Genomic DNA, 12,700 nt, shown 5'->3' with positions numbered 1-12,700 from the left:
ACTTCTAGCTACATAGCAATTACAATGGATTTCATCCATTATATTGATATTTAAATTTAATCAGAAGCCACGTGGTTACTGTTCTGTTGGCAGATGCTATCAGTGAAAAATCCTATTTCCTCTTATGGCTGTTTGCCCAGAAACATCTATCAGTATGTGATGGTTTGCAGAATTTACATGCTCCTCTTGTCTGAACACATCTATTGTATTCTACTGTCAAGCTTTTAGCAAGAAGATATGATTTTATTTCCTTTAAATAATTTAAGAAACTATCACATGCATTTAATGTTTCCCTTAGAGATGATGGGAAAACAATGTAAAAGTTCCTTCCTGTCATTGGCCTTGGTTTTAAAAGCCTGAAAGAAAATAACTTTTCTCTGACATCTCCTGTGCCCTGACTGTGTGTCAGAGCACTGCCATATATCCCAGCTTTTTTCTTTGTGCATTTAATATATTAGCAGTCCTAACAATACTAATAGCAAATATTCAAATATAATTCTTGTATTTTTGAGATGGAAGCTGTTCATATGAAAGTATCCTGTTACACAGAATTATTTGCAATAATAAATAGAAAGGAGCAAGAACTCTATGTAAAACACAAATTCAAAGAAAAAAAAGTCTTTAACCTTTATGCCTTGTGTCCCATCTCTGTTTGGGCCCTTGATTTGGGAGCCTGCTCCACAGTGACAGCTCTTAGCCAAATATGCACTCTCCGTGACCCCAGTACTTTGCTGGATTTGCTGCAGGATGTGGGCATTGCGTGTGTCTTTGCATTTCAGCTCTTCACCTTGAATTCCCCAGGCTCTCATGATTATGTACAATCTGTTTGTTTATTTTCTGTATGTTGTAGCAGGCAGCTATCTGTTGTAGCAGTCTCTATCGTATAATAAGGGTCGGCAGGCTGGGAGATGCACAGGCTGATTTGCAACCCATCTCTATAGTTTAAGATGTAACTTCAGTTAGAATTTTTATTTGAATAAAAACAGTGTAGAAGATCTGTGGTCTATATGCTGCTTCATATTCTATTTTAAATATATATTTTTTTAAGTGTATATATTTTCCTTTTTCATCATGCTAGCTGGTAACTCCATTCTCTAGCTATTATTTTCTGTGAAGTGTGTTACCAACTTAGTATTCATTTGATCAGTTTGGCATTTGGAAAGGTTCTGTCTTGCTGGTCACATGGATCCAATCAGTGTCTTCCTCTCAGCAAGCTCTTATATGGTAAAGGCTGTAGAAGGCCATGGAAGAGATGCTCTTGAAACATATTATTTAACTGCATTCCATCTGTAGACTGATTTAATCTAGAATTAGTAAAATAAGTATAAACCAAAATGCTGTCTCTTTAGAAACTCTGTCATGTACTAACTTTCCATATAGATCTCTTAAAATGACCAAGAATATTGAAATAAATTATGTCCTCTTTGAATTAATCATTGCTTACGCATTAATCTCAACTAAGTAGCAGAAATGGGCAATAGATTGCTTATAATTCATTTTTATATAAATTACTGCAGTTCCAGCTAATCTTGCTTAAAGAAATGATCCGTAGGAACAGACCACATCTCAGTACCCCTCATGATAGTGAATAGTGCACGATATACAAGTGAACTTGTGAAGGTAAAATACATTTCTTGTTTTCCAACCAGGAAAAAATGTTATTTCAACACTGCAAGAATGAATGAGTTTGCTAAATATTTCTGATTTTAAACACTATTTCTTGTTTTGCCTGCTCACTCAAGTACATCTTCTAACAAGCACTACTGTGCTGAAAAACACCCAGAGTTTTGGGGATCTTCTGCAGGTTCCTTAAGCCTACAGCTGGAAGTAAAACCCTGTTTATACTGGAAATTTGGAGTGAGTGAAAGTCTGAAAGTGCAACTGAAAGTCTCCGAGGTTTGCACCTGCCCAGGAGAACCTAAAGTTACTGGTTCGGTCTGACAAGCTCCAAGATGAAATACATCAGCACTTGTTTCACACCAGGAATGAAATTTTGAGATAGTCTAGGAGTGGCTGAGATAACTAGGTCAGAAAAAAGAAAGGGCTTATGGTAACTTGAGGTTACCCACATTTATTTTTAACATTTAATTTTAATATTTAATGGCTTGTATTTTCAGCCAGCACTCTTGCTGCTGACTTTCTTACCCTGACTGGAAAATGGAATTGTTATGAGAAAAGTTATAAACCTGGAGGCCTTAATTTCAACAAGCAACCTTTAATTTTATATTATTATGATTTGAGATACTCAGCTGGATGGAAAGCACACATTTGACTTGTCTGGGATTTTTATGTGGCCAGTGTGTGGAGGGGTGAAGGCGTGGCAGAGTGGAAAGGTGAGAAAAAAGAATAGCTGATGAGAGGCAGAGCAGATGGAGTCTCTGAGAAGGGTCAATTCATCTTTCTCTGCATGGCATTGTCCCTTGGCTGGTAGCCGGGGCACACGGCAGAAGGGGTCAGGCAAGGAACTGGTAAGGTTAAGAGCCAAGCTGGAAGTCTGGTCATGGGCAGGAGATCAACAGGTAAGTTGGGCTGGTGGCACAGCAGAGGAGGGTTCACTGTAAGTCAGTGTTCCTGTGTGTACAGTAAGAGATCAGGGAGAACAACCTGTGGAAAAAGGACGAGCTTTGGTTCAGTTGAGTAGAAAGGATGAGATGCCTGTTGCATGGTGTAAGATCGGGGGGGTAAGAATAAAAAGGTTTACACATCTGTTGTCCAGTGGAAAAAGCATTAAAAAAAAATACAGTGGTGTTGTTGCTGGGAGGGCTATCAAGAAAATCCCCAATCCCTCTTTGTGATCATACAATGTTTGTTTTCAAAGGTTAGCTAAGAGAAAAGCCCAAAGGAATAGTCATTAAGCCCTAATCACACTAAAATGAGTTGCACCAAGATCCAGCATCCCTTTTCCCCAGATTTGTGATTGGACAGAGAAAGTACACTGTTATCGTTTGCTGTTTGAGCTCCTGACCTTGTATTTTCAATTATTTTATATTAAACTGCTTGTAATACCAGGCTATGGCTAAATTCTTAAGAGAAATGCTCAAGTGAAATTCTCAGAGAAAAAATAATTGTGATTAAAAGCAGAACCAAGCTGCAAACAATTGCTCTGGTCCAAAACTTTTCTAGAGCTGGAGACTCCCATTTCTGTGATTGACTCAGCTTAGCCAATACTCCAAAGTCCTGGAATTTAATTGCAACTTACTACACGATGTTTTGGCTTGTTGTCAGCTAAGAGCTATCGATACAAGAAGACTTTGAACTTTTGCAAAGCTTTTGTAATTCTCTTGTCTTAGATCAGTTGTGAATCAGTCAGATTCCTCCAGGCTTTAAATTTTGGAAACTGTTAAGGTACTAAAGAGCCATCTCCTTGCATGGGAGACTGTCCAGGGAATCACAGACAGGCCAAATTTCTTCTGCTGTGCAACATGCTTGAAAGGAAGGGGAAGACTATAGCAATATTTGTTGTTTATTTACAGGACTTATTCTTATGCAGAAGCTGTTTGGCAGTTTTGCCAAAAGAAATCTAAAGCATGTGTAGATGTTAATCTTGTATTTCAGAGCATATTCTCTTAAAGGTACTTTGTCTATTCTCTGAAACCACTCCAGTTTGGCAAAACAGAAAAAAATAATCTCACAGGCCTCTCCAACTTCAGACTGTAAATACAAAGTAGTGCAAAAGGGACTTCTCCACAGGAATAAAAAGTATGTAACTAAAATTGGGTTTATATTGGCAAGGTACTTAAAATCCCAGCAAGCCTGGGAGCACCTGGGGTACTTGTCTCATAACAGTGACATTGATGTAATACCTCTAGAAATAAGACATGCCCTCATCCCAGTAGGCTACAAACCTGCAATGAGGCTCGTTTGGTTCCTTTATGTACTAGTCCAGTACTCCTTTCTTTTTAAAGCAAATTTTATAGGACTCTAAAATTATCAAATGTGTGAAAATGAATGAGAGATGTAGCTTGCTTTAGTGTCATTTGGTTTTATTTTTCTTCTGCCTCGTTTCCCTTGTGGAGCCTTTAGACTGTTTTGCCTGAGAAAGGTTTATGCAGCACACCAGGAAAACAGAGAACATGGCTCTTGGATGAGAGTTCTTCACAAACATTTGGGGTCGGAGTTTTCAAAGAGGATGAGACCAGATTTTGATGTGTTCAATACGCAGCAGCTCCTGTTGTGACACTAAGACCAGATCTTCAAAGGAGTTCTTATTCTGATTATTACACAAAGGGCTTGAGATGTTTGGAGAATTTAGCTTTAATTAGGTATTAGAACGAAAATTCATGATTCATGATGGAAACATAAAATCTCATTGCATATTGAATAGTAGGTGATCTTATATGCATGATGGATACTGCTGCTGTATAGTAGGAAACTGCTAATTGGCATTAAATGTTAATGGAATTAATTCTGCTTCTGTGGGTGCGTTTCTTACAAAACCCTATGTTGTACACCATCACATTTCATTAGCCCAAACAGATTATAGGTCAGTCAACGAGCACCTGCAGTTATTTCTCTGCATCTAGAATATTTTTGCTGATGCATCAAATACATTGGAAAAAGTAGAACTCATTTGTTTATTTTATAAAGAAAAAGGCACTGTGGTATGATGTATGATTAGCGATTACAAAAGTGGGTGAGGTGGGCTCAGTGATGCCAAAAATCTGATGAGCATATGAAATCATCTTAGTTGCCTACCTAAACTTTTGTAAGTACTGTCATTGGAAAAAGCACAAGAAAATTATTTAGATCTATGCATGCGTCTGTTCACTTGACTTGTCTTCAAAGAAGTTCCCCATGTAGTTACTTTGTAAAACACCAGATAAGAGGAATTGCAGGAAGCCTTTACCTGGGAAAACAAATAAAAAATAAAATCAATTAGACTATCTTGCAAGAATCGAGACAACTAATTTGAGTTAAACCTTCCCAGGGAAGTTAACAAATTTATGAGAATCAGGTGATTAAATGATGAATTTGTTGAGTAAGCTTTCCCACTTTCCTGCTCGTGCTGTGTTGCTAATCATATATAATTTCCTTGAAAGTATTTTCTATTTGGAATAACTTCTCAGATACAATCTCTGGCTACTCCTCTGGTCTTTGAGAGGCTCTTTGGGAATATTTGATTTGAATTTTGGATAAATAAATCATGTTATATATTTTTGTTTTCTGATTCAATGACTGCAAGAAGCAGTGGGGAACCTTTTCTTTTACTCATCTAGAATGAAGATGCAGAAAACGTTTTTTGATATTTAACATAAAGATGGCAGGTTTTGCAAGTCTTCAGAGAATGTACAGAGAGCAAATGCCAAAACTAAGGAAAAAAAATTAGAGATTTGAATAAGTATACGTGATGTCACCATTGGGCTAGATTTCTAATTTAACACCATTCTTGGCATCTGGCTAGCACAAGAGCACAGACAACATTTTCATTATGACCATGAAACAAGACATGGATGGGGGTTTATTCTTTGATCCCATCTACAAGAGGAAAAGTGGCCTTCCTGGCATTTTTACCTTTGGTACCAAAAAGGGTGATGCTGCAAAGCTAACCTGGGTGCAACTCCCTGGAGTGGAACAGAAATATGAAGGGCAGACTAATGAAACACCTTAGCAGAGATACTCAGCTCAAAACTTCCTTTCCCAAAAGAATTTTATCTGATAATACAGAAGCACTGAAAATTAATGCCTTCTCTTTATGTGTAGTTTACAAATATTTGGGATTTGATACTGAGCAATGACCGCATGTATGAGACATCTAGCTACCCAAAAACCCTCAGGAATGACACTTTAGCTTTCATTTACAGTATTAAAAAAGAAGTTATTATAGATGTCCTCGGTCCAGAAAGATGCTTAGTGCTTTTTTCAGGGTGACTGAAGTATCTTTGACTTTCATGGAGCATCAGGACCAGGGCTAACAAGAACTAGAATCACAGAATCAAAGAATCATAGAACCATTTAGGTTGGAAAAGACCCTTAAGATCATGGAGTCCAACCCTAAACCCAACACTGCCCACTAAACCATGTCCCAAAGTGTCACACCCACACATCTTTTAAATACCTTCAAGGATGGTGACTCAACCACTTCCCTGAGCTGCTTGGAGACAGAGAAGGCGTTGCTATTCTTAGTTTTCTCATGCAAAAGTTAACCCAGGCACTTTTTCTTCTATGCGGTGGACACACACTCCTTTTTCCTCCTAAAAATGAAACTGGAGATTAAAGCCACCCAATGACAGCATTTTGTTTGCTTTGTTGTGGCAGGCGAGTGAAAATCGGAAGCTCCTGAACGCTCTGAAGGGTTTGCTGGATGACTTCCGCTCGGAGCTGCGGGATGAGGAGCGTGAGCGGCAGGGGCTCCAGCAGCAGTATGCCCTGCACAAGGCAGCCTGGGAGGTGGAAATGACTGAACTGAAGTGTCGCCTCGAACAGGTAACATCCCCCCTGCCCCACACCTGTAAAGAATGGCTGAGGTGCCTAATGAAGAAGGAAATCTGTGGCAGACAGGAAAGAGACTATATTTATGCATTTTACCCTGGTGACTGAAAGCTCCCTGCTCCAGAAGTCTGAGCAAACCTTTGCCTCTTGAGTTGCCTTTTGGATTTCCAGTTGTCCCAGTACAAGTGCCCATGTAGTAGGTACTGTGTAATGTTACTGAGGACAAAGGAACTGAATCTCTTACTGTATTGTCTCAGAAGAGTTGGCTGGTAATGAGACATGCAGAGAGGCCTGTGTCTGTTGAAGAGAAAAATGTCTTGATGCTGGCATGCTAACAATTAGCTTGTCACTGTGCCTTGGCACATAACAGCTGTGATATTTAACATATAGGAAAGAATAGAGTGATTTAATAATACTGAAGTGATAGATCAATATATTAGTATTAAACCAGCTATTCAAAGCTACTGGTTAGAGATGGATGGTACCCCACAGCTAGGAACAGCTCTAGCTGCTTGCCATTGGGATATTGTTAGAAATATTTGTATAAAACCTGGTGCCAGGTGCTTCAGAGTCATGTACGGCAGTTCACAGAAGATGTACTGTTTCTGAAGCAGCATGAAAGCAAATCAGCAAAAAACCCACAAGAATTAATTTCCAAAGCTGATGGCATAAAAGCTCTTATTTTACACACTGAAGAGGGGAGGGGTGGGAGAACTAGTACATTCAGATCTTGGGAAAAATTGTAGAGCTTCTCAGCAGAAGGAAAATATAATAAAAATATTCACTGTTGGGAGGGTGGTACATTTAGAAGGATTTACTGAAAGTTAGAGGCTCACTATGACGCACAGAGCTGAGATGTGAGTGCTGCTTTTCCTGCCCAGGTACTGTGGGCTGCTTTCTCTGAATAAGGGAAGAAGCTTTCACTTTTAGCAATCTCTCCTCTCAGCAGATCCAAATACTCAGTTCTGCTGCTTCTTAGTGCACACAGATTTCCAAACAATGCATCACTTGAGAAAGGAAACAAAATCAGTTCCCATTTTCGCTCTTCCCAAAATATCTTGGTGATAGCTTTACCTTAAGCTCAAGATGGCAACAAAGAACAAAACTTAGAGAAAATCTGACCATGAACTGCCAATTTAGAGCTTGTGTGCTTTGCCTTTGCATGGGCAATAAACCTCCAGGCTGCTGCTTTGAATGGTGTTTGGCACCAGAACAGCTCAGGGAGAAGAAAGATTTGAACCCTTCCTTCTGGGAGTTTTACCAGGCTCTTTGCTACCTCTACTGCTCCACTAGTAATAATATATAACATACAGTAATTACTGAGCTATGGGTGTCACTATTTACATTATTCCAAGCAAATGAAAAGAATGAAACTTGTCGATATTTCAGACATGAAATGGTCTTCCTTAGCCAATTCCTCACAATTTCTATTTCACAGTAAAAGCAAGTATCTAACGCAGTAGCAAAAATAATAGTCAAGTCTGTCAGGTTTGTGTGTGTAGGAGGACTTCTCATGATGCCATTTTGTTGTGTTGATTGGTGGTGATGAACCCACCTCCCACCACAGGTTTTGTATAGAGCCGCCAACATCCTGACAAGTCCACAGAGGATCAAGGCCTGTCTAGTCTCCGCTGTTGTCTTCACTGTGGCTGTTTTCCACCTCTTATATGAAGCAGTAGGTCAATTAACAGGAGCCTTTACTTCAAGAGAGTCAACTCCTAGTTAATAGTCACTGGCAATGGTTTTGCTTTTTGATGCCTCAACTCTCTCTGTATAGGAAAAAAATAAAAAAGGAAAGAAAACGCTTTTGATATAAAAGCACTGCATATCAGAGGTGACAGCATACTGCTGCCTGCTGCTTTGGTGCTTTAGCACTGCAAAGATCATTAAAAATAAAATCTTGTCTGTCAGAAATGCATGTACAACTTATTTGGCAGAAGAATCCATAGGCATTTTTTTTAAGATAAGAAATAATTAGATATGTCCCAAAATATGGAATTGTGATAATGCAGAGGCAATAAAGAGTCACAGTAATACTCCAGCCTCCAGCTGAGCAAGTGAAAAATCCCCGTATTCTGGGAACTGGAAACTGAGAAAAGTTTGGAAGACTTGTCCAGCCTCAGGATGCCTGGGGGGAATATAAGCTGTGGTACACATGAAGAGGCATCTGGCCATCCATAGCAGGTTTAGGAAAGTCTCATCTAAACTTCCATGCTAAGGAACCACCAAATGGCCTTTCCTCCATGGTTTCAGCTGTTTTGTCAAAACAGGCAGAAGTACCCTCTCCTTGCCAGAAGCATGGTTCTGCTTTCCATAGACACCAGGAATTGCCTCCTAAGTATAAAGACACCACCTCTGACTGGAGAGGGTTTTAGGTCCAAAATCAGTGAACACCAGGAAATTAATCTGAAGGTGTATCACTGTAAACTTGCCTTGGTTTTGAAATCATCTTTATAGTTACAGACTCCTTAAATACAGGGCTCTGGTGTGGGTGAGCCTGTGGTTCAGCACAGGATGACTTACTGTATTTTGGCAGCTTGGGCATGGCCCTCTAAGGGCAGCCATACATTCTTGGGATATCACTATTCTGTTCTTACTTCCCACTGCCTCTCTCAGTTTTCCTGCCTTTTGCAGCATCACTACCAGTTTTGTTTGCTGAGTGAAAGGCTAAGAATTTGCCCAGGTGTAGTGAAGAACTCCGTGATGTAAGGGGAGAGAGAGGATGAGTCTTGTTGAAGTCAAATATTTTGTTATTTTTTTGAGATTAAAAAAAAATGAAGGGAATTTGCTTTATAGAAGTCACACAAACTGCATTTATTGCAACTGAGCACTTGTTTGCCTCATAGGTTGCCTTTAATGTTTTCATGTTTCCTACCAGCTAAAGAATTTATCACAGGAATTGGTGTATCTTCACTATTTAGCACGCTAGCCAGAACTACTACTGCATGTGGCAGCATTCTCCAGGGGAGAGCAGAGTGGTAAGGTTGAGTCTGCACTCCAGGCTACTTGGATTTACCCCAGACACTCCAGCAACCTCCCTTGAGAGCTCCTGTTGCAAGCTGAGAAGTCTGCAAGGGCATTAAAGGTCCCTGAAAGATGATTTACATGTATCATGAAGGACAGGTCCTATACAGCTCTCTGTCAGGCTTGGGTGTAAGGAAACTCTGTAGAGTTCACTTCATTAGTCCCTTATTATTTTGGCTGATCTCAGCTCCGCAGTGACACTCCTGAAATTCATGATTATTTACTGTCACAGTTACTTAGTAAACCCAGATAGAACCTGCAAGAGCAACAAGGGTGGGGCACACAGAACAGTAAAATTAAAACAAGCACTCAAAAGAATTGATAGGAACATTGCTGACCCTCGCTCCAGCAGCAACTTTGGCTCCTGCAGCACCATGAAATGGAGTTGAGAACTTGTGAATAGGCAGAGGATAGCAGCAAGGGGCAAGAGACCATTACCTGAAAATAGCAGTGAGTGAGCAGCAATTCCCAGGATGGTGTCTCCCATCATGGATCTTCTGCACACAGCTGCCTCTCCTGGAATATTCTGTGTTTTTGCCCCCCAGCACCTCCAGTATGTCATCAAGCTAAGCAGTTGTGTGCAGGACAGCCTCGCACACATCGCTGTGGGTCCACAAATTTGCACAGCAGAAATAAAAAATGTGAGAAAGATAGTGTCATGTCAACCTTGTTAAAACAGGAAAAATAGAATGCTGCTCCTTTAGAACTGACTTTTTTTTTCCTTTTTTTTTTTTTTTTTTTTTTTTGGTTGGTTGGTTGAAAACAACTGGCCTTTGGAAATTAGTGCTATAGGGTGCAGGTGTTTTAAGATTTCCCTGTCATTGCAAGTGGCTATAACAGGATGTTCTCTTCAGCTCAGTACAATTTTAAATGACTCAAGCAATGACCTCTTGGTCATTTATCTGGGGAGGCTGTTCCAGAAACTAGTAGGCATCACTCCTGAATCGAATCTGAACATCCCTTTCCTTAGAAAGTTTGAGCTTATTTTTCACATAGGGAAAGGTGGAGGTGTTGTCTTCTCTCTTGCTAAAGGAGTATGTTTCCCAGCAAACCTGCTGCCTCACCTTTTTGAGGACAACTTTAACTACAGAGGTGGAAATGAATTTTCGCTTCTTTTCACTCCAGTTCACCTGCAGAGTCAGGGGATGGAGATGCATCCCATTCTGAGTCACTCTACTGAGTTGTCAACAAGAGGTCTGGCTCCTGAGATAAATTCTTCACTTGCTTGAACTTACACAAAACCATTGAGCACTTTTTCCCTCCTGACAACAGTCCAGCACTGGCCCAGGTTGACCTGAGAGGTTGTGCAATCTCTATCCTTGGAGGTTTGTCAGGATCCAACTGAACGAAGTCCTGCACAACCTGGTCTGACCTCAGAACTTACCCTGCTGGAAGCAGAGGGTTGGACTAGAGACTTTCTGACACTCCATCGAGCCTATGTTTTCCTACGGATCCATTACCTTGGGCCAGCTCTTCTGTTCTGATTGAGCTGACCCTTGAGCATGAAGTTGAAGAAGGTAGGGAAAGGTGGCATCAGGTAGCCCTTGAAATCAGTTCAGGCACCCTAACCTGCAGAGATGGGGGTATGATCTTCATACATCTCCTTCTGCTGCTAACACCCTCTTTTGTTGGAAGGTGGGAGGAGCTGTACAATAAGACCATTGCTGAGGGTTGTTCTGGGAAAAGTCTCTTCAGTGGTACCCATATTCCCGTCAGAAAGATCACAAATGATGCCTTAATAACATGAACTGGTAGAGCTTAAGAAATTATTCCCTGTAGTTTTCACTGTCTTGATTTTTAAACTTTTTTCACATTGAACATATTTGATCATTTACCAAGATCATAAGATCCAAGAATTGACATAATTCTGCCATTTCCTCTGTGGATCTAGGTCTTCAACTGAAATCCATTGTCAGACACAGGCTTTTACCACAGAAAGTTTAACATCCTACTAACATTTGACTTTTTAATGCCAGCTGGAAGGGAAGAGCGAGAACACCTCCGGAGAAACAGGCCTCGCTTCTGATGCAAAGGGAGCTTTTAAAAGGGAAAGAGAGGAGCACAAGAAGCTTTTGGCTGACAGTCACAGTGTGGTGATGGACCTTCGCTGGCAAATCCAGCACAGTGAGAAGAACTGGAATCGGGAAAAGGTGGAGCTCTTGGACAGGCTTGATAGAGACCGGCGAGAATGGGAGCGTCAAAAGAAGGAGCTGCTCAGGCGGATAGAGCAGGTAAGGAGTCATCTTTGGTGAGCAGTGGCTGTCTGAAAGCATGAGGCATTGCACCATTATTGCACTCAAGCCAAGGTCAAGAGGCTGCACTAGGAAGCAGCACATGAACAGTTAAGAGTTCCTTGGCTACATCATTGTTTCTCATGCTACAAAACTATTTACATACACAAGGGAGTAAAAGGAAAATACTCATAATCCCTATAAAAGACCACTTATGAGAAATCAACTCCAGGTTAAAGGCCATTTCCTGCCTCATTTCAATTATCCTGGACAGTCATGGTCACATTCTGTTTGAAAGCTTTTGTGCATCTCTTTGTGCTAAAACACTCAACCTCATAGGCGGGGTTATTCAAGATTTGGTATACAGCTCCCTGCCAAAAGAGCCTGTTCATCTGTGAATTAGCCACCAAAGATGCAACTGCTGCAACTATTCAGTCTCAACAGAATTCTTTTCCTCTAGCAAAGGAACACAGGAGTTAACATGAAGAGCCCTTTCTGATAACACAGTTATCAATATTAAATATTCAGAAGAGTCTTGGTCACATGAATTTTGTGCACTCTCTGCTATCATTTGCAAATCTGAGAAGTGCACACATATCCCCTTGTTTTTCATGCCTATCCATACTTTCATCTACTTAGCAGTAGAGACATTATACTTAATAATACTTAATGAATTTATTATCTATCTGAAAGCCACACAAAAAATAAAGAGTTTAATGAGAGAGAGTTAACACAGAGTTTTTGCCTGAACATTTTTCAGCTCTGAGTCACACATTCCAGAAAAAGTAATAAAAACAACTGAAATTGTGAGTCCTCAGTTAACTGAATGCTTCCTGTCCTTAGGACATCAAAAATGGAACCACACTAGATTCCTGCATGCTCTCTAGGGAGCATTACACTTGAGGGAAGCACAGAGTAGCTTCACAGGTTAAATTGATGAAAGCCCTGTGTAACTTCATAATCAGTTTTTGAAAAGAGTTCATTGCCTGTGTCTTGTGTTCCCATGTTGGGGCTGC

The 12,700-nt window shown here is 40.3% G+C and overlaps 1 protein-coding gene across 2 annotated transcripts in view; it reads left to right on the top strand.

The window, feature by feature from the left end:
- The window catches only part of MTCL1 (microtubule crosslinking factor 1), a 55,564-nt gene that overhangs the window by 26,036 nt on the left and 16,828 nt on the right, over window positions 1–12,700 (top strand). For both annotated transcript variants that reach the window (XM_027882052.1, XM_027882053.1), the window contains exons 7-8: window positions 6,256–6,423; window positions 11,430–11,684. In XM_027882052.1, coding sequence (XP_027737853.1) covers window positions 6,256–6,423; window positions 11,430–11,684 — 423 coding nt within the window. The remainder of the gene's footprint in view (window positions 1–6,255; window positions 6,424–11,429; window positions 11,685–12,700) is intronic.

Source organism: Empidonax traillii, unplaced genomic scaffold, assembly GCF_003031625.1.
Source record: "Empidonax traillii isolate 1590-97213 ecotype Southwest subspecies unplaced genomic scaffold, ASM303162v1 scaffold100:size1405979, whole genome shotgun sequence".
NCBI lineage: Eukaryota > Metazoa > Chordata > Aves > Passeriformes > Tyrannidae > Empidonax > Empidonax traillii.
This window is presented reverse-complemented; position numbering and strand designations above follow the sequence as displayed.